The sequence below is a fragment of the Phalacrocorax carbo genome, chromosome 13, assembly GCF_963921805.1.
Source record: "Phalacrocorax carbo chromosome 13, bPhaCar2.1, whole genome shotgun sequence".
Classification (NCBI taxonomy): domain Eukaryota; kingdom Metazoa; phylum Chordata; class Aves; order Suliformes; family Phalacrocoracidae; genus Phalacrocorax; species Phalacrocorax carbo.
In genome coordinates, this window is record NC_087525.1 from 5,417,714 (window position 1) to 5,443,466 (window position 25,753).

The window sequence follows — 25,753 nt, forward strand, 5'->3', positions numbered from 1 at the left end:
GGGCCGCGCGACATCGACCTTTTCTGTGTTCTTTGCCAAATAGAGCATCATTCCTTACCCAAAAGGTCAGCGGCGTAGATATTAACATCACTGGTCTTTAAGATAAGTGAACTAATGGTGTATTTGGAGGCAGCGGTTTGCTTAAAGCATTTAAAAGATTATTTTGAATAAAATAAAAGGAAAGCCACAATAAATGCAAGTCGGCAACGAAGCCTGACATCAGGCAGCTTCAGCAAGAACTCCCTCCCGCCTGCGCAAGACAAATTGCAACACAGGGCTGTTGCCCCACACCAGGCATTGCGTTGGGCCCGGGAAGAGAGCAGCAGCAATCCTGGGCGAGCCTCTTCAACCTGCAGCTGCGCTCAATATAGCAGAGGCTTGATGGGACACGCACGTTGCAAGGCAACGGCAACTCAGTGGAAACCCGAATGCTGCTGTCCGGCCCCAGATCCCCAGGGACGTTTTGGGACATGCCTTCCCCTGGCTCCGGAGCGAAGGGGAAGCTAACAAGACCCTTTGGCAACTAGGGCGCAACCAGGAAATGAAACACAAATTCACCGGTTTACAGAAGTTTTTATTGTTCATTAAGGAAGCTTTTGTGCAAAAAAAAAAAATCAAGACAATGTTCTTCAGAAAGCAACTGCACGTGTCCCCCCCTAGCGTAACTCAAGCAGGTCAGGTGCCACAGTCCACACAGGAAGGCAGATAACTAAAGAGATTTCCCCCAGTTCACCCAGTCACCCCAACAGGTCACTAGCATGAATCCTTCGCTGCTAAAAAACCCAGAACAATTAAAACCTTGGCAACCTGTAAGAGCAAGCATCAATCCACCCCACCTCCCCCCTCCCCGCCAAAAAATTGCACGTTAAGAGAAGCCATCCAGTTTAAAAGGTCAAATACCGGACTCTGTGCCGTGGTGTAACACGAACCGTACCTCCAGGGCAGCGATGCCGAAGGGAGCCCGTTTCCTATCTGGCATATCTACCCCAACTGCGATACACTGCTGGAACCACTGCACAAGCCTGCCGAGACAGAAAGCTGCAGGTATTTTACATCTTTAGGGGAAACTGGTTTTGTTTTTTGAAAGCCACAAGTGCTTCAGCATTCTGTACACATCACACAGGAAGGACAAACCAGTATTGCTGTCCGTCGATGCTGCCCAGACATTTAGTATGTACACATAAGGAACAAAAAAGCTGCAGCCTAGTGGTTTTCCATTAAATTGCATGAAAATGTCTTTGCTTGCTGCTAAATGTTGTTACTGGAGCTCCTGCCTCACCCAAGACACCACAGGAACAGTGGCAGCTGCCGGCACCTTTCTGAACAGAACAGGAATTTTCAAAGCTTCACCTCTGCCCAGCTCCTCCTTCCCTAAGGTCTCCTCAGAGCTACTTCGACGCCTCCGTTTTGGGGGTTAACTTGATCAGAAATACACACTAAATGCTGGTAGGGGATGCAAGGTCCTTCTCAGGCAATGTAAAGCATGATTCTCATTCTCGCGGCCCCTACACCTCGAGGGCCCGACTTGTTTCAGGGTAGCAGCCTGCCCTGGAAGGCTTTCACCCAGAAGTTCAGGCCCTTTCAGCGCAATGCTGCAGAGGCACGAAGGGCAGGTTGTCAGGTATGCCGGCAGAGCTGCCAAATGCCTACTACAGCGCTCTCGGTGCCTGCCACCTCTGCTTGCTACTCAGACACACTTCCCCGACAGAAATGGGAACTCTGGAAAAAAAACCAGACTTCGAACTACTCAAAAGGGCGAGTGTCAGTGAGAACAGGCAGCAGCAGCAGAAACTGCCTGCAAGCCTCTGAAGTCTGAGATGACTGAAATACGCTGTGAGAGAAACACAGATCAAGGAACAAACTGGCAGTTTACAATAAAAACCATTTTTCTACGCCTTCTGCCCTCTGTGCTGAACTCTGACATATGCACAGTCCCTGCTGGCTTTTCCCCCTCCTCCATCTTCTACTGACCCAGCTCGCTCCACCCCTTGGCACCCAGCTGGCTGCAGGTAGGAAGCTGCAAGACTAAGCAGAATTGAGCAACTAGGGTAAGAAAGAAAGGGAAGCCATTCCTGAAGTACATCAGCATGCTTCAAAAGACTGAAATCCCACTGCACAGGGCTTGACAGTGAAACACCCATGCTTAGACCAAGTAGTCCAAGGAAATCAAAAGGACATGATCAAAGGTTGAGGGTTTCCTTAGCTACACACCACGAGCAGTAAGTGTAGTCACTCAAATGCAAATGGATCTTTGTAGGTACCAGTTACTTTGAAAGTTAGCTGGGCACACAAAGTCCCCTCCTCCGCATCTGTGGAGCTTTGAAAATTCCAGCCAAAGGGATTCCCAGATTCAACATTGTCCCTTAGAGTTCTCCCACCATTACACAGGAAATTAATATTCTAGCCAGATGTTAAAAATGCAAAGCGTGTAATCTTCCCAATGCTGACATTCGAAAGTTTAGTCGTTATCTTGTTCTTTTTCTTTTCAAATTAAAAGATAATAGCCTTGTCTCTTCTCACCTTCTCTGCCATTCTTCCCAGCACCTAAAAAACACTTCGGCCTATCAATTAAAAATCTACAACACACTGACTATTTTTTAGGAGCATAATGAGTTAAACTGTACAATCAGAAGTATCTTTGTTAAGTCAACAATGAAGATCTGATCCTTCAACAGCAGCACTGCTACACAAGAGTTACAATAAAGGATCCTGAAGGTCAAATTGTTAAGGAGGCAGAGAGGAGGGACATTTGAGATACAGCTCTCTGCCAACCTCAGCCCACATTTTTAAGAGCCACGGCAAACTTTCAGAACAGGAAATTCTCCTTTTAGTTCCACACATGACGTTTGCAGTGATCAACAGCCTAAAGGGAAAGAAATAGTGTATGTTAGTGGAAAAAAGCCCATTTGCAAACAAGCGTGCATCTACATATACCATTCAGCGCCTTACTCTGAGCCAAGATCTCGGGAGCAAATCTGTTTTTCATACAGTAAGTGATTCCAGATGGCACTAGAATAAACAAGATCCTTGTCCCCACCCAGAAGCTTCAGGAAAGAACGCTGATGAGCCTTAGCCATTAAGACCTGGCAAAGAAGCCATCAGCCCACAGCAATACTGGAAACCAACTTTTAGAGCCCAATAAGAGGTCATGACATGGTTTGTTGGCTGTGCAAACATGGACTAAATATAAAGCTCACATTTTGTCTTACTATAGATTCTGAAATACTAGCAGTCTGTTGGGTTTAGGAAGAAAGGGAGAAGAAACAGCCTGCTTTAAGAAAGCTAAGAACTATGGAAGACCCCCTAATCAAACTCAACCACATCTAGCTTCCTGAAACTGGAATTCATCCGCTTGTAAGTGTAGTAAAGAAGTTGGAAAATTAGTTTATAAGGAGCTATCAAAGACCAGTAAGAAACACGAGGCAGGATCCTGCTTTATAGAATCACAGAATCATTAAGGTTGGAAAAGACCTCTAGGATCATCAAGTCCAACCGTCAACCCAACACTACCATGTCTCCTAAACAATGACCTGAAGTGCCACGTCTGCATGTTTTTGAACGCCCGACTAAAACACATTACATACATTGCACTGAGCAGCAGTCTCCATGTTCTTACACCAGTAACCCGGACCCCAGACACAAGCATCATCCCCCAGGAGAGGCTGTTTAGCTGATCCACAGACTCCAAGTTTCTGTGAAAAGAACAGCAGCAGAGTCAGCATCTATTTAAAGCAGGAGATCTCAGCTCCAGCCTTACATCCGAGCTTCCACCTGACAGAGTGCAGAAGCAACACTGAGGTAGCTTCAGGAGCTCCCACAGTACCGTGCACAACTGACAACCGCAGTCACGCTTGGAGCTGAATGAGTAGACACAAAGCAGTAACCTGACACGGGGAAGAATTAAGTTACGCAGCTGCTTCTTCATATTAAGTTTTGAGAAACAGCTTCAGAAAGGGACCTTTCTCAAGAAAGGTCATTTAAATCCTTCTCATCACATTCAGGGCAGACTACACCTTGTTAGTGAACCCCAACAGCAGATAACCACTGGCAGCTCTTTTCTTCTGTCCGTCCTTGCACAAGGCTGGCAGTCAGACAGCTGTCCATTCAGTAAGCCCCAGGCCTTGCACAACCGCATTTACTCCAAGCATTCAGCGTACTGATTTTTATTCCAGCAGAGTTTCTGCATGCTCGGCACTCAAAGGCGTGCAGAGGAGTAGGCAGGACTGTATCTGAGCCCCTAGTCAACAGAAATGAACTCAATACTCACAGTGCAAACAAAAGTGGGATCCATCATCTCGGCCAAGAGTTGCACAACCACAGGTTCATACTGTTCTACAAACTGAACACACTGTAACAAAACACAGGTTGAGAGATTCTCCTGTTAAAGCCTTAGAAAAAAAGAGGAAGACACAGTCTTCATCAAGCAGGCCTGTACACTATTCTGAACACCCCAACAATACACTCTAAACTGATAAACCAGAGGCTTGAGCTTTACAGATCGAAAAAGGACTCAGCATCGCACTAATAGCACAACTAGATCATTTTTTTCTTAGGTCATACCTGCCTGCAGCTGTCCGCAGACAGGTTATGATGAGAAAGGAGTCAAAAGGAAAAGAACCGAGCAGGACAGGCTTTGATTTGCAAAGCTTAGTCTCTAATCATGGAGATCACTGCCATCTCAAGAGGAAAGCACACTGAACAAGCTGGAGACAAGCATCCCGAACAGGATGGCAGCAATGCAGGAATGACTCTTAAGCACTTTTAGCCCAAGTAGTTACTATTCACTTCAGACCAGGCAGCAGCACGAACACTTCCATCAATAGCAGTCAGCCCTCTAGTGGGGAGGCCACCTCCAAAGCACAGAAGGATGTTGGTGTTCTCAGAGGCTAGCGGTGCTCATTAATAAGCGAACCACAGCTATTAAGCAGCCTCACGGCAGTTAGCAGGAATAGCTGTTCCAGAGCTGCTTTAAGCCTATGTATGCCTAGTGAACTCATAAGCAGTTGCCACTTGCTGACACTCAGCAGCCACCTAATAAGATTTCCGGGCAAATCTTGGTAGCAGTGGCCTAACAGGTGTTGCTTTTTGCTGTCTCACTGGAATTATGCCAGCCTACTTCCAATTGCTTTGTTAATGCCCTGAACAGGATCAGTGTTGAAAGAAAAAAAACCCAAACCAACCTTCTTCAGCTGTTCCCACCCACTGTTCTCAAAGACTTCCAGGCAAACCTTTCCTGACTACAAATTAGCACAACCTCCCAGCCAGTCACTTCAGGCCTTTAAAAGTCTCCATCTATTCAAAGGACTGCCAACCCCAAAGGATGGGGAATGCCACAACCTACTCTCCCTGCACACCACACTCCTTCCAGACTCTAGCAGAGGGAGAGATTCCTTCAACTCTGACCTGCATTACACTGACTACACTTATGAAAACCACCATGAGATGCTGCTTACTAGTTTTTCCGAATACTCTGCAAGATGTTTCACCCCTCTGTTCACCTCTAGCTGCCTTGTTCTGATGGGAAGGCAGGCTGCCACACAGAAGGCCTGTGTGGTCATTTGACTGCCTCAGACCAAGCCTGCTCTCTCTTTTTTGCTCTGCTGCACATGAGAAGTTCGTACCAAAGCGTAGTGGCTAGTAAAGGGAAAAACCTAGGAAGTATCAGGCTGCTGAATACAAGCCAGTCCCAGCTGCACCTGTGGATAGTTTGTCTCCAGCCAAAGACCAAGGCAGTTGGCCAAACACAGAGACCTCTATCACAAGTACCTGGACATTTATAGCAGAAGCAGAGGCACTCGAGAGATGAACCTAAAATTAGCATGCGGACAGAATATCAGATGAAACACTCATAAAATGAGGTAAGCATAACTGTCACTGTAGGACCTATGTAAACCCAACAAAACCACAAGGACAGCTCCCAGCGATCAACAAGACCATTGCTTTTTAGCCTGCCTCCTGAACGATTGCTTTACCTGATCACTGACAGACTCTGGCAGGAAGTGACAAACTTTTTCCAGTAAAGCCTCAATTTCAGCTGTCGTGGCATTCTTCTCGAGTTCTTTGTCTGCATAAGCTACCACCATCTTGCAGATATCACAGAAGCCACCTGCAGGTTTCACTAAAACTGAGAAGGAAGAAAAAAAACAAACCAAAACACAAGTGTCAGTGCTTATGTAGTTCCCCCGAAGAGAAGAAAGGAGGCAGCATCAGCAAAGTACTAAAGCATGTGTCCTTAAGAGAGATAATCATAGGTGAGGTAGCTCATTTTGCAACACCACCAACTCCTCTTTACCAACCTGGCTGCTGTGGAGGCTTGTTGGCTGCACAGCATTTCAGCATAACACATACAGCTTCAGGATTCGTTGCCTCCAAAAGCATGTCAATCAAAGCCTGCCCGTAGACTTCAATGAAGTCCTTACACTGGTCTTTGACACTTGCTGGGAGCAGGTAGCAGATGACCTCCATTTCATGTACAATCTCCTCCTGAAGCACAGTGAAGGATGCATGGCAAATGTAGAACAGAAATCTGACTCAATTCATTGTTACATATTTTCTTACTCTGTCCCACCCAGAATGGGAATCTTGCTCTCATTAAAACATGCAATAAAATTTACTTTCCTTTCCCCCTCCAATACAGCCCCATTTTAGCCAAAGCCTAGGAAGAGGTACCATTTCCACCACTTACACACCTCTGTCTTGTTGCTCTCCAAGAGGCCAGTCACTTCTTTCACCATGGTCTCACATATTTCACACAAGGAGAAAGTTTTCTCTTGAACTGAGGCTTTCTGAGTACATAGAAGAAACAAAACAATAAACCAGCACTTGACTGCATTTGTACAGGGACAATTCATAAGAGATCAGTCTAACAGCATTCACATTCAGGTGCTGCACATGAATTCATTTACCTAATTGACCAGTTTGAGCTGAATTCAAATGGTCACACAGAACCCAAAACCAACCTAGGTGGTCTCAGTAAAAAGCCTTTCTAAATGAACAGTTATTTTGTATGACTAATTAAGACTACAGTCCCCAGGTTGTAGAAGGAAGGGAGCTGAATCTAGTAGACACTAGAGAGAAATAAACAGCCCTGCAGTGAATAGAGTCAAGGGAAGGGAAATATTGAGTGTTTTTTGAAATACATTAATTGGGGACAAAAGTTACTAGAATTGAGAGGACCTTCCCGTTGGCAAAAGAAACGTAGAAATTGAGGGACTTGCAGAAAATTGTTTGGAGCCTGTTAATCAGAAGTTACCTGTCCTCAAAAGAGACCTTTCCTTTCAAAGCAAAAACCAAAACATAAAAACCTCTCACCCAAAGGCCATGGGAAGCTAAGGTGCTTCTCCAAACTTGGAGCTCCAGCATTCTGACTCTGCACATGCAGAGTGCTGTCCCATTTTTAAAAGGGATCGAAGCATAACTCCGAATGTAGAGCAAAATTAAAATTCAGCAATTTGCCCTTAAAGATTGGAGGTGTCATCTAGAATGGCTGCTATACTCTACTGCTGGAACAAGAGTTCCTGTTCCAGTCCTGAAGCATTACCTTATAGCTTCAGTTTAGTGTAGGCTCTGCTATTCTAATGAAATCAGTCAGCTCTCCTACTTCATACATGAGCATCAGAAACAAGAGGCAGCCAGTAATTTACATGCATAAAAGCTGATATTGTTGTGTCTCACCTAGTTCATTACACTAAAACAAAAAATGAAGGCAGAGCTATTGAGTACAGAAAATCCATCATACCTCCACAGTTTCCATTTTGACTTCATGAACCACTTGGGCTGGCAGCAGAGTCTGAAGGGGAACTGATTTCACAGAAGGACAGAATCCAACCATGGCACAAATGTCCTTTGGTTGCTGGAAAGATATGTATAGTGATTTTTAGAAGTCTAGAAGACACTGCCCTTTCTATGGAGCCTGGGAGCAGTCAGAAATTTTTAAAAAGCTCCAACACAGCCAGAAGTTTCATGACTACTTCTACTTCAAGTATTGCCAAAGCATTTGATATTGTTATAGGCAGGACAACTACCAGATGAAATTTAGCAGTTCCTTTAAGAGATGAAAAGGTTAGGCCACATCCATTTAAAATCCCCATTTACCATGAGCTAATACACTATGCAAGCCCTTCAAAGGAGTTGACTTAAGAGCTACCAACACCAAAACAGGCCACCAGCATCACATTAGACCTGCATCCGAAGCTGCTCCCATGAAAGCTTGAAGTAATCACAGAAGAGGCTAATTATCCTGACTTCAGAGTTCACCCAAAAGCTGCAAGAAAAGCCTAGAAAAAGTACTCTCTCATCCACAAACTACCTTCTTCAAAGTAGCCAGTAACATCATGTTTTGCAAATAGAAACACATTCCAGCTTTACTGAACAGAGCCTATAAGAAATAAAAGTTAACCATGTTAAAACCTAAGCCTAACCCTTTTTACAAGCATCTGCAGTAACTGTATTTCAAGTGTTCTTTTCACAGTAAGAAGGCAAACAGAAACAGAGCCTTTAAAAAGACTTTCTAAGGTTTCCAAGGTTTTAGAAACATACATTACTAAATGCAAAAATAAATGCTAGGCATAAGGCAAACCGCTCTAAGGGGGCCACATTATACCCTCACAAAGCAAGAAAGACTTTACAGAGTAACACAAAAAAACTTGAGTTTTCCCACCTGACATCTACTTATGCTAAAATAGTTACCTTTGGTCCTATGGGTAATTAGAAGATCATACCCCACCCCGTCATCAGGGCATCAAGCTTCTTACAGCTGAGGCTTATGCAACGGTTAATACATCATGCCAAAACCTCATGCACAGGCAAAAGCAGTATCTCAAAGACACAGCGCTGCTTCAGACTACTCCAGGCAGTACCTTTAAAGTCAACCCCTTTGGTTCATGCATTGTAAGAAGCATTTCCAGCTATTAATGTTACAGCAACACCCACATACACACAACATGTTCTCTCACAGAGAGATGACAGACACAAGGTCTCCCAGGACTGGTTAAATTAAAAGCCCAAATAGCTCTAAGGAAGCAGGAGCCTAAAGGCCTCCTGCATCTTTTCAATTCATCTACTCCAAACATCTATACCATTGTCCTAGATTTAAAGGTTAACAAAGACAAGACCCAGGGACAGCTTCGCTCAAGCCCTTTTGAGCCCAGACTTTAAATCCGAAGCTGACAGGAGCCACCGGCACGCTTTTTTCCACATCTATCCTTCTTGTACAAAAGCGAGCATATTTTCTGCTCTACTGGTCAAAGCATAATCAAACTGAAATCTCAGTAGCACAAACTAGTATCTGGAGCTAGAAGTACGACTGGTCCACTGGAAGAAGTTGATAGTCTTTTACTGTTTTAATCCCATAAATATCCCTTGTATCTGTCAACACTGAGTACAATCACACCGTGTACACAGCTAATAAAGCAAGAAATTAACTACAAGCCCTTTAAGAGCAAGAAGTGAACTACAAGCAGGCTATCACCACAGGCAAGTTGCTCACCTACCTGATCCTTCTGTTGACAGAGGAGATTGAAGACAGAGGAAGAAAGGAGAAATTAAATGTAACAGTTAAGAGAAAAAAAGACATCAAGTACTTGGAACTGCATATACTCTTTCCACAAAGATGATGGAATATGACACAGTCCCCACCCCAAAGATCCTTGGCATTGGTACAGCAACTCACATTTAATGGCACAGTGCTAACCAGCATTATTCATCTGAAGTTATTAAAGCATCCTGGGCAAGACTGCCACCAAAGAGTTTGAACAACACTCAGCCGGATGCAAGGTGTGGTCATATTCCAATTTCGGGTATTAACACCACACTGCACTACAATGCTTAAAATGAGAAACTAACTGTTGTTGGAACAAAGATTTGCTTCCTCGTGCAAATGCTCAAGCAGCAGTATGAGCTTCTAAGTAGCCTTTAGCAACTGGGAACAAAAAAAAGCCACTGTGTTGCCAAATTCAGGTTCAAGACAGCCACATTCATGAACTCACCTATAATTTGTGTTACTCGTGGCACCTAGGCACTGCATTCTCTAAGGAAACACTTACCCTTTTTTTTTCTTTCTCTCAAAAGGCTTTGAGACCTCTGGATAAAGAGGTGTTATGGAGGTGCTCAGAGGTAAGATATAGTGTATGTTGCTACAGAAGACCAGAGCTGGTGCAGTACTACTCACTTTCCATGGCTCCTATCAAAAGCCCAGGAGTATTGAGATAGCAATTCCAAAAGGAGGTTGTTTAGTCTTGCTTCAAATAGACACATTTTCTCTAACACTTGAACCAATTTTGCAATACTGTGACAGAGACCAACTCTAAATTGCTTAACAGTATTTGATGGGGAGGGGGGAAGTGGTGCAAGTATGGGACTGAGATAAAAGAGTATAAAGAACCTATGTAAAGCATCTTCTGTGTTTCAAAGGATTGGAGGCCTTTTGCAATGCTGAAGTGGTTGTGAAAGAAAAGGGAAGTACTAAATAAAGCACTCTGAGACTGAAGTTGCTATCCTATTAAATGCCAAGTTCAAATCATTAACACTAAGACTTACAGAGCGAGGGCTCTCCCCAGACTTTTACTGCAGTATAAGTTTCCTGTTTCCAAATAAGTTAGCTACACAAAGTAGAAAAATGAACTGAAACTAAATAATATGTTCTACTGATCTTACCATGTGCATCATCATCTGGATAGCCAAGTCAGAATATTCAGAGATATAGTTCTTGCACTGCAGGAAGTGGAAAAATAAAGTCTTGTAAATATCAAACCACTTAAGATGTAGAGTTAATCTAGAATTTTCTAATACATCAAGGTATTAATTTACCTGCTCTACTTAATCACTATTCTGTTTGTCTTTCAGAGCTTGTCCCAAATATAAGACGGCATTTCAGGTTATGCAATCATCGTGTACAGCTGATTATCTGATAAGTCCTTTTCTCTTCCTCTCAGGGCAAAAGCACTCCCCCTCACTGATATGACCACATTACCCTGCCAGATCATTTTTATGAAGAGGACTTCAAGGGCTAGCAGCAACCTTGAGTCCCTTTCCTCATCCCCAGTCCGACACACACAACACCACCCAACTTCCTTGACCAGAAAGTTGATTTCAGTATTGTTTTCCTTTGTAACATAACCTACATGCAACACACTTTTATTGACTAGAGATTACACTGAGAGGGTTAAGGCACTGAACAAACTATTTTATGTCTGTACACAGGAACAGGGTTGTTTTTTTTTTAAAGAAAAAGATAGCTTACCATATCAGACATTCCAGGTCCCAGGCGGTCACACTCTGCCTTGGCATGAGCAACCAAAGACTTTACAAAGGATGAGTTTGTTCTCACAGCTTCCTGAACATCAGTAACCAGCTGAATGCAATCTTGGCATACGTCCCCACTTCCCTGGACAAAGAGTGAAAGGTAACTTAAGTTGACATATCCTCACATAACATGTTTTAGAAGCTTCCAGAACTACCAGGTTTTAGAAGCTATTTTGAACTATATACAAATCTTAATAAATACTCTACAAAATACTGAAAAGCCTGAGCTAGTACAAATAGACAAGCTACTGCTGGTATGTGCACCAGCCACTAGATGGAGATTAGGTACCTACTTGGCTCTGAAACCCAAGATAACAGTTAAGATAACCAATCTTCGAAATCTCTTGGTTTTGTTCCAGACCACCACAGTGGGAGGTTTCTAAATCTGGGGTAGATCTTACCTGCTCCACCCACAGCAGCTTGTTCTCTACCCACTCGACTGTTTAACTCCTATATCTAGGCTTGCTATCAAGACTCAGCCTTTACTCACAAGTTCATCGTCTCATCTAGCTCCCTGTGTCAAATATTTGTTCTTTCCTGATCCAGTCTGTCACCTCTGGAGTCAGAGACAAATGCTTCCCCTGAAGGGCAGAGCTAGCAGATTACTCAGAATGTGGGAGAATTCTTCGTCCTTTGAATGCTGGTGCCAAACTTACTCTCAGAAGAAATTGTTTCCAGTAAGACCTGCTTAACTACTACAGTCCTGGATGGGAACAGCCCAGCACAAGACTTCCTTTATAGACTGTGGTTTTTAATCCAAGATTGTACCTATGGTCCACAGGGGCTGTAGCTATCATCTTAACTTAGCTTTAAATCCACAGCTTGGGCGGGGGGGAGGTAGTTGTCTGTAGGCAGCAACACAAAATTCTATAGGAGACCGTCACCCAGGTGAAACACAACAGCTTAATCAGTGCCCAGTACAAAAATCCTTTACAACAATCATCATTAATTCCTTACGCAAAGGAGTGCTGAAGCTCTACAGCAAAAACATGCACTTCTCACACGCTGGAATAGCGACTCACCCTTACCTTAGACTTCTGCTTGGGTTTGTCCTGAGGGTAAAGGAGAAGAGGTACATTAGCCATAAATGGGGACGCCAGTTCAGAAAAATCCAGCTCTGGTATCTTATTGGACTGCAGCTGTTTCTGAAGTTTCATTGCTGCAAGGTGCTTCTGAAGGGACTGGCACAGTGAGAGCGCACTGCATACAACTTCAGGTTTATCCTAGGGGACATAAGATACACAAAGCTCTAGGCTGATGGCACTCATATGAAGTTCAGAATAGAGAGTCATTCAGGTGAAACACAATAGGAAGGGAAAATGTTTCACAGCAAGGAAGCAGTCTTCAAATTTACACCATTAATTGCAACACCAGTGGTCCATACAGGACTGAATAATTATATGCACAATCCCATGTAGAAGAGAAAAATCAGGCATCAACAGGAAAACAACTTTTAATTCCATCAGTTGGAAGCTGTCCTCTACTTACTAGCTCTTCCTTGATCATATCCATGATAACTGGTAGGTAGGAATCCACAATTTCTTTGCACTCAGAGACCAGGCCTTGGTCAGGAAGAAACTCACATGTCTTTTCCAAGTAAGAGCGGATCTCATCCTATAAAAGATGAGGTGGGCTATGGACTATCAAAATATATATGTGTGTGTATAAATAGATCTATCTATATATCTACATATCTCAAATGCTTTTTCCATTCCTAAAACGCACAACACAAAGCTTAAAAAAAAGCCCCCTGGACTCTGGTAGGTCCAAGACAATTAGCAAGCAAAACTGGAATGAGTTTTTACACTATAGGTGTATTTTCCCCAGTCCTGGACCTTCAATGAGACCCTGCCAAATTGAAAACATAAAATACTGCTTGCAGGGCCTGCACAACAGTCTTGCCAGCAGAGAACATTTACATTTAGGAAGAGGAAGTGAAATTATGGACTAGTGGAACAGTGATTTGTTTACACAAAGTACTCTTACATTCACAAAACAAAAAGGGAAGAAGTGCCCACAACCAAAATAAAGTCCACTTGATGTAATCATCCACTTCTAGAGACTGCAGTATCCCACCTGTTAAGATCAACGGCCCACTGGCACAAGAACAATTTTATTAAGCATCTACAGTCAATCAGGGATGTGTTAGAGCATGAGAGGCTCTAGAATTTACTAATCCCTAAACCAGAAGAGGCTGTTTAAAAGCCTTCTCCCATGTACTCTGGCCCCTTTCAACATTTGCTGCTTAGGTTGGGAAAACATCACACAGACTACTCTTCCACCCCCTCACCTTGCAATCTTGTTAAGACAATGAAATCAAATAGCGCCTTGGGGCAAGGAGAAGGGTAGGTCTGCTCACCTCAGTGCCATTATCCTTCAAAACCTTGCCAGCCACTGTCACAAGTTCCTTACACAAGTCACAGGGGATACTGTTCTGGAGAGGGAAGTAGAGAGTTACTCTGAGACAGAATTAAGTACGTGTAAATGCAGCATGTGAATAACAGCGCTAAGAACAAGCATCACATTTGGAATTGAAGTTAAGGAAAAAACGCTGGCTGAAGCTGGGGTGGGAAGAGGTGTTTTTAAATAAGTAGTAAGGCCATTCCAAGCATGTCCAGCTCCAGTTTCTTCAGTAAATCAACACAGTATGAAGCAGCAGGCATGCTACCACTTGCTCATTTCATCCAGTCCCACCTCTCTTCAAGTATGTAGTATACTGCCTGGAGAAGCCTTCTCCTGAACCTTTTTTACCTTACTCTAAAGACTTCACACTTACTAGATATCTAAGAACTTCTCAGGCAGCTTCACTCATTTTAGTTGTGCCCTGCCATTCCTCCCTTCCCCTACTTTTCCACAAACCGGAACATATCTCGGCACAGATACTTACAGATACAGCCAAGGTGAACTGAGTGTAAAATGCCCTTTTCCCTTAGAAAGTGGCGAAACAATACCACAAACTAAAGCTACATCTAGCGAAGCAGCACTCACGTTTAGCACAAACACAATGTGAGAAGCCACACTAAGTGTAACATTTGTACCATTATTTACCATCATGGCTTTCATAATTTAGCATGTGCTGCATCTTTTGTGGAACATTAACTTATGAGACAGACCTAAAGCAGCATACAGCTTTTTTTGTAATAAGTCTATCAGTTTAGCTCAAGTTAAGAAAAGGCTCTGTGAATTAGGAGTCAGTTTAATAAAGAGGAACAAGTCTGAAATCCACTAGCTCCATTCCACACATTGCTCGGTGATTGCACAACAGGTCACAGAATAAGTCAGCAGACAAGTTGTGCAAGGCACAGAAGTAGAAAGCAACCTTTATCTAGCACCCAAATTAAGGCACAGTACCCAAGGCATAGTCAGATACAGCACTTAACTCTGCTCAGAAACTTGACAGTATCTTCATCAGCATACAGAAACCAGCTACCTCAGCTACAGGTGGGAAGAAGTCTCAGTAGTTGACACTTACTACAGTAGGCTTATTCCAGACATTCTGCTGGCAGTGTTTCACCGCTCCGCACTGCGATGCAGTCCGAACACTCTGACACCATACCTCTGGACCCTTCGCGCAGTCCTTCTGCCACAAAACAGGGCTTGCCACAGCTGAAAAAAAAAAAAGGTTCTTTCATAGTTGCACACTTGAATGATTTCCCCTCCGAAGCAAGCAGGCTAATGCTGTACAGTATAACCACAACCTTTCCATTAGGCTACTTAGGTTTACTAACATTTTTAAGCATATTTCAATCCAGCCATTTCTACCTGAAACGTAAGAATTGAGTCCCAAATACATATTACACATCCAAAGAACTCCAGAAAAATCAAACCCATGCTTCAGACACCTGATTCAGCTAATTCCCCAAGCTACAACCCCCCTGTTCTCCAGTCCTACTGTCCTTGCAGTTACTTCAACTCCGAACCAGCAGTCACATCTAGCTTGTAATTGCTGTCTGCATTCCTTCTCCCAGGTGAACCACCCTCTTCTCATACAGCAACTGTGAGAATGAGCAAACTAATTGGATTAGAAGCCACACCACCACACACATTACATGGAGGACTTAAAAGGCAGGTACAGACTGAAACACTGATTATAAACCAAAAGTTTCAAGAAAGTCAAAGCAAAAGAGAGACATGAAATGATGTGAAACAGTTTTTAAACCCATTAAATCTATTTAGACTTTGTTTCCTCTTAGTCAGTTCAACTGCGCACAGGAAAATGAGGGAAAAATAATAAAAAGTGTAAGACCTTGTCTTGACATTACCTCCCACCCAAGGTGGAGTTCTTGCAACCTATAGAGTTTTGAATACAGAATATCATTTCTGGACAGCCTTCCTGAAGAAGTGTAAAAGAGCTGCACTATTAGGAAGTAGTAGAACAAGTTAATCAAACACACCTTCTAGCTGACATCCCAAGCAGTTTTGGTTTCTTTTTGGGGGTTTTAATTGTGCCGTCTGGACCGGACACCCAACTTCTCCCCGTTCTCTAAAATCATTCTGTCAGTAGGCTCAGTTTCTTCAGCAGTAAACCTCCTACACTGCACTAACCAATCAAGAAACAAGTCCTAAAATCCTACTGCAGACAGAGTCCAAAGAAATTTGCTATGGTCTAAGCCTACAAGGCACTGCTGTCAAAGTTTTAGGTTTGGGCAATTTTTGTTCCCTATTAGCTGTATAGGTGGTGTTTAGGAGACATTATCTTCACACCAATGCTGCTCACACATCACAAAATGCTGTAAAATTATACTGTCAACCAAGAAGCAGGAATTAAGCTGTTTCATCCCTATGAAGCTTCTAGTAAGATTCTGACAGATGAACAATCACATTTCCATTTCTCATGTCTTGGTTCTAAGCAATTAGAGGATCAACTTAATCGCTGAATCACCAGGGCAGCTACTAGGTACCTAGCCACTACGCAGAGCCAGAGAAACACTGCTTTATAGGTGGCATTCTGCAGCACTCTCAGCCATGTATTTATAAAGCCTGTTTACACTGGATTTCAGAGGAATGACCCATTTATTTTAAGAAAAATGTGCTTTGCATACTTAATCTTCAACACAAGAGCATGAAGTTTGCCACCCTCTCTCCCTGCAAAAAGCCTAGGTTGCATATTATTCTTCAGCAAGACAGCACACTAGGATTGTTTATAATACTGTATGAATAGGACTTCAAACCTTCGAATAATGTATGGTTAGCAGAGTATTTACAGACAGCCTATTCTAAATTACAGCATTATTGATCTGGAAGCACTAGGAATAGTTAGGTTTCAAAGTCAGAGTGGCAGGATGACAATAGCCAAGTACACACTTGGTTGAAGGAAAGAGTTATTCTTCCCTTTCAGATATTTGTATTGAACAATGGTAGAAAGGCTCTGCAAGGCACAGCCAAGTCTGGCTGAAGTCTCACTGGTCAAACAAGACCGACTTTAGAGAGTGGAATTAAGAGCTTTCAACCATTTACAAGTACAGCTTTCAACCTATGCCTTTAGTTCTGTAAATCAATTTACTCCCCCTCCCATTTGAAATATACTGTAAAACAACAAACTGAACTATAAAGCTACAACAATAGCTATACCAAGCAGTTTCTCAAACTCTTGATCTAAGCAGCCACTTAAAACCCAAACTGAGGAATTTATGCCGTAACTTGCACTGGTTTGATCTAGCTCTTAATGAGCTTCCAGTTTTTGTTTGGCTTTTTACTTTAAGATCCTGTCAGCTGTATGACTTTTCAAATCCAGTTTTCGCAGAATGTCTAACAGCTAGTCTTGTTCCTTCTTCCTCGTAGCCTCTGACATGGTCATTATAAGTGCAGGACAAAAGTAGTATAAATTTGAAGCATAGTATTTATCAGCTTTTTTGGCTGTATGTCTAACAAACCCCCTGCTGCATGGCTTCTGTATCAGATGCTCAGAGTTAGTCACTAATGCTCTGACCTGCCAGGACACAGCAAGGGGCATCAGCGGGGCAACAGGGCTTTGTCAGGTTATGACACAGAGGCAGAAGGAAACCCAAGAGTAATGTAGTAGTCTGAGACCTTTTGAGGTAAACAGAGTACATGCAGGTTGCAGATAATTCTGTTCAGAAGGAAAAAAGTCTTAGATTGATTTTTGACAGTATGTTAACTACTTGATGCCTCTGATAGCTCTGGTTCCCTTCATCACATGCCTCACCGGTTTGGAAGGAGAAAAAGAATAATTTCTCAGAAGAGGCATATGCAGCCATATTTTGTTCCAATTCTGCTCAAAGTACTGCCACTGCGCACAGAGTCACTTCGGATTTGAGAATATGGCCATTAACGTTATCTGCAGTCCTCTACAGGAGACCCAAGCCACAGAATCTCAGAACAGCTTGAGACCAGCAGGGACAGTGAAGAATGAGAAGCATCAAACTGTTGATAAGCCAGTGAACACCAAAAACTAGTTTCAGGATGCAAGCAACCACCCCAAACCATCCCACTGGTATTACTTAAAGTCCTCATCCCTGCACAACACCAGAGCAAATTGAAATGCCAGTATATCTTCATATTTCTTCCAACAAAAAAGCCAATAGATTCTGGAAACCTGAATCAGCTATGCCATGAGATATGGCCAGGTATGCCAACACATATCTACAGAAAACAAAGTGGAGGAACAGCAGTTACAGAGTACACTGGAGAAGTTCATTCCTTCTGAGAAGGCAACAGATGCTTTCAGTACAGATCTTTCTGGTCAAATGGTGACTAGGCAAATTTGTTAGAACCACACATTGCTGGGCTCATTTTAGAAAACAGCTACAGAACAAAGTAACTTTAAATATAGTAAGCTTCTATTAGTTTATTCTGTATTATGCTGAAATATTTCTATTACATAACTCAATGTCTAATATGAAAGGATGCACCTTCACTGCGACAGTATCCACATCCCCGTTCTGTATATCCTGGGAAAAACAGAAACAAAACTGAAAAGCTCTGCATTAATTCAGATCTTGCAGGTTCAGAAAAGGATAGCATGAAATCTTTTACTGTTCCCACTTTTTCCCCCTTTTTTTTTTTGAGTTTGTTCTCCTACTTAATTTTGAGACAGCATTTTTCCTCATATGCCATAGCAAAAGCAAATATGCAAGTGTGTTCAGACCTTGTGCTGTTTCACAACAAAATTAACGCTTTTGAATCTTAACAGTTATCTTGCCTGTTCCTTCAAAATAGCCTCTGCTGGAAGAGCGGCACCTTAACATGGTATTTCACATCCCCAGCAGAGCAGCAAGCCAAGCGAAAACAAAGCACTGTCAGTTACCTCACACAACTCCTAATGCTGGCTGGATAAGCCCAATGGGATTACCTTCTTGGTTATCTCTGGCATCCTTTTATTTTATATATTGTTCTTTATCTAAGGTCATCCGTTTTTAAATAGATTCCTCCTTTCTCTGTAGATTAGCTCTCAACAGTCACACGTCATCAACAGCCACCCAAACCTGCCCCCCTTCCCCTAAGTTCTTGCAAGCCACTATTTTTAGAGCACCAAACAAGTTTATCTGTGAAGGCCAGAGTGTTTCTTTATTAGTTCCTCCCTTCTTGAACTCTTTCAGAGACATGGTCTCTTCAGTTTTAGAAGGAACAGTCTTTGCTCCACCAAGCTTTTCCTAAATTAAGCAGTGAAAGAAAATGGAGGAGGAAGAAAGGGGGTAGAAATGCAACCCGTGTATAGAGGGCACACCTTTCAGATGTGAAAGACTTCAGCTTTCAGGCTTCTAGCCAGGCTGACAGCCCATGGGCACCCTAGGATCCTTGCATGCACTTGCAGCTTCTCAAAACAAAACAAAACATTCATAATACCCACTCTGACCTCTCTGATGCTCGTGTCTGAAAAAGAGAAGCCATCTCCCAAAACAAGCATTGCCTCAGAAACAGCCTGAAGACCAACATCAAAATACTCCACAAATTGAAGGGTAACAGCGGAAAAGGAAGAAGGAATATTTTGTTAAGGCCCAGGTCAGCAACCTAACACTGCCAGAACACCAATAACACCATCCTGACAAGTGACAGCTACTGCATATTGCGTGGGGCTCTGCCAAGGAATTCACACAAAACCCAGTTCAAAGGCTGCAAAGATAAAGGGAAACCTACAACTCACTCTCACAGTGGTACTATCCTACTCACTTCAGCAACTGTGCATTACTCCCAGACACTTCAAATCTGCAAATGCCAGATACAATCTCCATTCCAGCTGCCTAGGGTCAAGGAAGGAAACACTAACACACCATCAGAAGTTAGGGAAGTAGAGGTGACAGCCCTATCATACAATACCACCTTTTCTACTTGGAAAGCTTACAGAGCCATGCATGTGAAAGCACAGTTCAGTTCTTCACTGCTCTTCAGGAAACAAGAACCTAAAAGGAAGCTTATAAAGGTTAGGTTACCATTCTGGAAGGACAGCTACTGGAAAATTGTTAGCTCATTACCTTTCCTGACAATAATCTTCCCTTCCCTCAAGCATTTGTGTTATTCTTCTTCCAGGGAGAGCCAGCCTGAATTTCTTCCCGATATTCTCAGAAAAACATCATAAGCAATCCTCTTCAAAGCTGTACTGAATCTAACGACACTTTCGTGATTGTGCTTAAAAGTTAACGCTTCATACAAGCTTGTGTGAGGAGGGATTCTATATGGGCCAGACCAGATTCCCTGAAGAGCCAGAGGACAAGCCAGAAAACTATCACCCAGAAAAAGAAAATCATCTTGAAGACTCCATCCTCCTCCAAATCAAACCGCTAGGAAAACCTTGGTGTGAGCAGCTTTTTTATGGACAAATTTACCAGCAGCTGTCCAGAAAAGAAAAGAGCTAGCTGCTGTTCACTTTAATGGGTTGAAGTCAAATGTGGAAGATTACTTGGGGCACTGTCAACTCTTACGCCTTTGTGACAATCTAATTTGTTCTGGGTATATTAACATATTCATCAGGAGGGATGCTCTTTCCCAGGCTGTTCCACTTGGCAACATTAAGGAAAGACCATTCATAATCTCCCAGAAATGGCCCACAGACCAAGCAAATGCATCAGTCTCTGCCACTCTGTGCTTAGTTAGTTACTAACTTTTCCCCATTTCTTCCAAGAACTGCAGAAACAAAGTGTATTTCAGTTAAAGAAGTCAAGTAGGATCACTTCTCTTCATCAAATCTTACAAAGTGTCAACAAGTCAAGGAGTGCTCTCAACCTGAAGTTAACTAAAGGGGTCAATACTCCACAGCCTCTATGGTTGGTCATTGAATTGAAGTAAAATTTCAAAAGTTGTAACTGCATCACATTCTAGTAACTCATGCCAAAGGTCTGCTATGCCTCTGGATTAATGAGGCAGTAAAATGACTACAGTATTTGAGAGATTACAGGCAATCTGCAGAAGAAAGAGATTAAATGTGACTAGCTGTTATTACTATTCCAGATGTCAGTTTAAAAAAAAAAAATCAGAGTCTTCCTGTACAATATCTGCTGATCAAATATCAACCTTGGAACATTTCTAACCAAGGCAACTCACAAGAAATTAGTTTTGAGTTAATGCCATGGGCTCTTCCTCGAAGTGGGGAACACGTTCTTATTTTGGTACACTAGCCCTACTGTAAAATATTGCTCTTACCTCAGACACTCCCTCGCTTCCTTCACCAGAAGATGAGCACAGTAAGGGAAACAGTTTGTGTACGTATAAGCTATCACAATAAAGTTAAAGACAGCAGAGAACAGGATGAGCTGAGACAGTAAAATCAGCTCAACTGTCCCAGCAAGTTGTCCCAGCCACTATAAAGGTTGAAAGAGAATCAAGTTTCACATTGACCAGAGGTTGCTACCACATTGCCAAGCAAGCCCCAGCTTCTGCCTGAGATTTTTCTATGACAGAATCTAGAAGAGATATTTGGATGTTCAAGGGCATCTAGCAGTATGTTAAGATATTCACAAGAAGTTATGAAGAGCGTTTTTCCCTGCAGCAGATTCCTGTAGAAATACACCTAAATGTTTTGAACATACTTGTCACCCACCTCCATTCCTTCTGTTTTTGTTTTGGGTTGGGCTTTTTGCAGGGAGGAGGGGGCAGATTTCACACAAGCCTCTACAGAAGTTCTGTATCCAACATCCTCCTTTCACCAGGCAAATATATTCACACCACAAAGAATGAAAAAGTCTGCTAGTTACACAGACAGCCATGTTTGTAAGAGAACACAAAACACCTGGCCACAGGTTACACTGCACCCCCAAAGCACAGGTAAGTCCAGACACATCTAAAAACTTCAGAAAACAGAAGGGCAGCAGTTCAAGTCACCACCACAAAGAAACAGAAGAAAAGTCTCAGGAGCAATGTTTTCACACTGCTGCCAGAGAAGTGCTTTAATGCAGAACAAATGCCAGACATGGAAGACAACTCAACAGGAAGCTCCCTTAGGGAAAGAGAAGACATCAGACCCCCACAGCTGAGCAGAGAAAGTAGGCCAGAGGGATGAAAAGGGATGCTTTAAAGAGCTCTTCAGGGAGGACAGCAGTTAGCAATGGTAGAGCCTAGAAAAGGCAAACTGTGGTGCACAAGGTGAAAGAATAACCTACCCAGGAGTACAGTGATGAAGCAGTTGGCAGCAGGAAAGAAGATAGTGTTAACCCCTAATCCGTGCATACTAATAGCTTGCATCCCAATATGAACATTGTCAAAGGATTTTAAACTGTTACATCCAGAAAAAACAAGCCTTGAAATCTCACTGCAAGATTCATTTACTCAGCATTTCCAAGAAAAATCTCTCTATATGCAGACTTTAACAAAAGCAGAGAACAAAGTTTAAAAACTAGTCAGAGTAAACACTGTAAACATGAAACTCTTCACTCCAAGAGGAAGAAAAATACTGATATCTGAAATCAAACATTGCTCCGTGACCAAATATGCAGACAGGTAATGCCCCAAAACATATGCACACACTTCAAAGGCCACAGAAGTACCCCTTTTAACTTGCAATAGGAACTCTGATGTTATAATAGCAGCAAATTAATTGCATATAAAAGCTGCTACATAAGGAAAAAATTAAACAGAAAAATGTACTGCGAGTAAATCCTTAAAGAAAAAACAAACACAAACCCTATTTTTGTCATGTAGTCTAAAACATTGCCCCAAACCTGCTTTGAAGAATCAGATCCAAGTGAGACATTGAAACCAAAACCCACAGGCAGCCAGCAGTAACTGGTCCTGCCTCCCCCAGAGACACAAAGTAAAAATCTTCCTGCATGTTATACTATAAAACCCTCCCTGAAACAGCACGGTCCACCTCCCACAGAGTCCCAGCTGACATCACCATCACCTGATGGAGACACATTCAGTCTTGCTGACTGGCAAGCTCCCTTTCTCTTGTTCCACCCTCTGCATCATCTCAGTTTCCAGAGATTCCCAGAACTGCTTCTTTGCAGTATGCTGAATAGCACAAACCGAGACTGTAAAAAGACTGCATAAGTCTTCAGAAGCTCTGCAGTTGCGATCACACATTTCACCATGCGCGACCATGACCAGGCAGAACAGCTTGCGCAGCTCCTCCAGACGCAACCAAGAACAGCTCTTTCTATTTATATCCCTTTGGCAAACAAGGAGAAGATTGTGCAAGGGCAGGTTTACACAAGCCACACGACTGGTGCACTATCGAAGCACTGCTTCGTTATACGAGTTGTAAGGTACCTCATACCCACAGTACTCCCTGTTATTCCTCTGAAAAAACAGGAATATATTTTTTAGAAATATGACACCTTCCACTTTGCTTCATTTCATCTACAGTAGTGGGCTGCACCAGTCTAGCTTTTTTGTTAGAAACCACACTCCCAACCAGAGCAAGCCTGCAGACTACAGAGCACAGCCTGAGTTTCATTATCTGCTTTTTCTGCATCCTCCAGAAAATTCAAGTCAGACTAAGCCAGCCTTCAATTTTCCTTCAATTTCCTTCAATTTCCAATTTGCTAGAGGAATTATACATTAGTTTGGAGTTCCGGAAGGAAGATCAAGTCTACTATTTTTGGGGTGGGGGATAAAATAATCACATCAGACTTTTTACTTTCTACTCCAAGCTTAACTTTTACAGGAGGAAAAAAAAAATCAGCCCAAGAGAAACTAAATTCTGTTTTAACTGCATATCCAGCCTTCCTCCTTTCCTGTTCTCAATGACAAGCAATAATCAAAGTGCATATCAGTAGTCTGGAGATCCCAAGCCCTGTACGCCCTGCTTTAATTCCTTCGTACCTCCCTTAAAGGGAAGATGCAGAGAAGCACCGTAAGTAGGTCAACCAAAAACCCTCATGGCCTACCAGCCATGCTGTAAGCCAGCCAAGTAACTCCATTAGGATACACCATGGGTGGCCAGGTTTGCTACAGCTAATTAGTTAGCTTAGTAGACAAAAACAGTGTTTCAGGTGGTCACAGCAAAATCTTCAGAAAAACTGAACAATACTATCATAGATGAGTCAATTAGTATTCATAATAGAACCTCCATGAAAAAAGACACGTGTTTATTTGTGTTAAAACAGTGACTTCTTAAAGAAAAACAGGCCTAACAAGTCTTCTGCTATGCTCAGTTGCATACACATGCCTTTAACAGGTAGGCCAAGCTAACTCTCATTGCTGAACTGGTTTCTCATTACAATTTCCCTAAATACACTAATGGGAAACCTGATGGATACTTCAAGGCAAATCCTTTTCACTTTTAAAGCACAAGAAACTACAATGATTTTAGTGATTTGGAAACAGTCCCAGTAGAAATGATAATTGATAGCAGTTAATTCGGTGCAGAGCAGGCACAAAAGTCTTATTGTTAAAGCAGATAAATATGCAGAGTGAAAGCTGACATTTGCTTTCTTGTTTCCAGCCTAAGAAGTCTGAGATTCTCCATTAAATTGTCCACGTATGAGTACATTAAAACTCCACTTAAATACAAGGATAGGGTACAAACGTGCAAGATCTCAGAGACATCATTTACTGTAATCTGCCAGTTCGTTATTCCCATGGTTTTTAAACAGCTAGTCAGGCTTTTTCTTTTTGGTTGACTTGTGAAATGTTGCAGGTTAAACTCATGAGCAAATAAGCTCTAGGTTTAAAATTATCTTATTTAACGGAAAATTCTTAGGAAAACGGTGTGCTGTATTAGACCTTCAATTTTGGGATTTCTAGCCATTCCCGAAGGTGTATTACCCCCCACCCCCAGTCAGCCTATGAATCATTTCTGTAGCTCTGTCTAGCTCCTGCAAAGTACAAAACAAGCGTTGCCTTTTCTAACCTCTAGTCCAAACGCGAAGGGCAGAAGATCAGTTATTCCCACCACCACCACTTTCACCTCTGCAATAACAGGTAACAAGGCCATAAGCGACAACATTAGTGGAATTTTCCATGTGGAGCAGGACACCCTAATGAAATGAGGCTGCTAAACAGACGCAACAGAAAAGGCTACCTCTTGCCACCTGAAAGAGGATTAACACCCTTCTATCCCTGAAGTGCCAAAGATAAACAGAGCTGCTAGCAGAAAAACAGTTCCTAGGAATTGCTCTTATTTGCCTCTATCAGGTGATACAGCTGCCCGATTAGCGTCAGATATGGATATATGGATACAAACGGATCCGACGCTACCACATCGCCATCAGGAAGACATTTTCCCACCAGCAGTGGGAAAGGTTGGTTTCTCACGGGGACCTCCCCCTTCTCCAACCGTATCGCTATTCCTGGGCGATTCTCCCCCCACCCCCAGAGCCACCCGAAGGCGCCCCTAAAATCCCGGCCCTCCCGGCGGGACCGTTAGGCCCCACAACGGGCTCCTCTCCCTGCGCTTTCGGCAGCCGGGCCCGGCACCTCCTGCTAGGAGAAGAAGAGATAAACAGCTTTAGACCCGGCCTTTCCCCCCCTCCTCAACCCCCCGCCTCCTCACAGCGCCGGCCGCCCTCAGCCCGCTCCCGCCCGGGCAGGCCCCTCGGCGCTGAGGGAATGCCGCCCCCAGACCGGCGGGGCTACGCGTGAGGGGGTGGGGGAGCGGGAAGCGGAGGCCGGGCCGCTTACCGCCCACCAGGAGCCCGAGGAAGCAAAGGAAGACCGGCGCCATCGCTCCCGCCTGCAATGCAGTGCCGCCACCGCCCCCCGCCCCTATATAAAGGCTGCGTCGGGCAGCACTGCACATGCGCATCCGCTGCGCTGCACCCCCGCCCGGCTCTACAGCGCATGCGCAAGGGAAGGGGCGCGCTCCTCACGCCCCTCTGACCACCCCCACCACCTCTCCGCGCATGCGCTCTGTACGCCCGCCGCATCTTCTCAGGCGGGCGCGAAATGGCGGCGGTGGGTGCTCAGGTGCACGGCTAAAAGCCGTGGGGTTCTCGGGCTACTCTGGTGAGGGGGAGCTAGCCCCCGCCGCTTGAAACGGCCCTGCCTGGCCGGAGGAAAGGCCCCCACAAAAGGCGGTTTGCATAGCGCTGGCCCGGGGCCCACCGCAGGCGGTGGG

At 43.5% G+C, this 25,753-nt stretch overlaps 1 protein-coding gene across 2 annotated transcripts; it reads right to left on the minus strand.

Moving 5' to 3' along the window:
• Positions 1–557: 557 nt before the first annotated feature.
• LOC104050594 (prosaposin) lies at positions 558–25,432 on the minus strand. 2 transcript variants are annotated; one of them, XM_064464643.1, is made up of 15 exons: positions 25,318–25,432; positions 14,774–14,907; positions 13,661–13,735; positions 12,790–12,915; positions 12,330–12,524; positions 11,240–11,383; positions 10,654–10,710; positions 8,309–8,377; positions 7,739–7,852; positions 6,690–6,785; positions 6,297–6,483; positions 5,973–6,124; positions 4,268–4,348; positions 3,585–3,692; positions 558–2,863 (listed from the first exon to the last, which is right to left on the minus strand). In XM_064464643.1, the coding sequence occupies exons 1-15, from the start codon at positions 25,358–25,360 to the stop codon at positions 2,828–2,830; spliced, it is 1,617 nt and encodes a 538-aa protein (XP_064320713.1). In that variant the 5' UTR covers positions 25,361–25,432; the 3' UTR covers positions 558–2,827. The 2 variants fall into 2 exon arrangements, with proteins under 2 accessions (XP_064320713.1, XP_064320715.1); XM_064464645.1 differs by lacking the exon at positions 8,309–8,377.
• Positions 25,433–25,753: the final 321 nt, after the last annotated feature.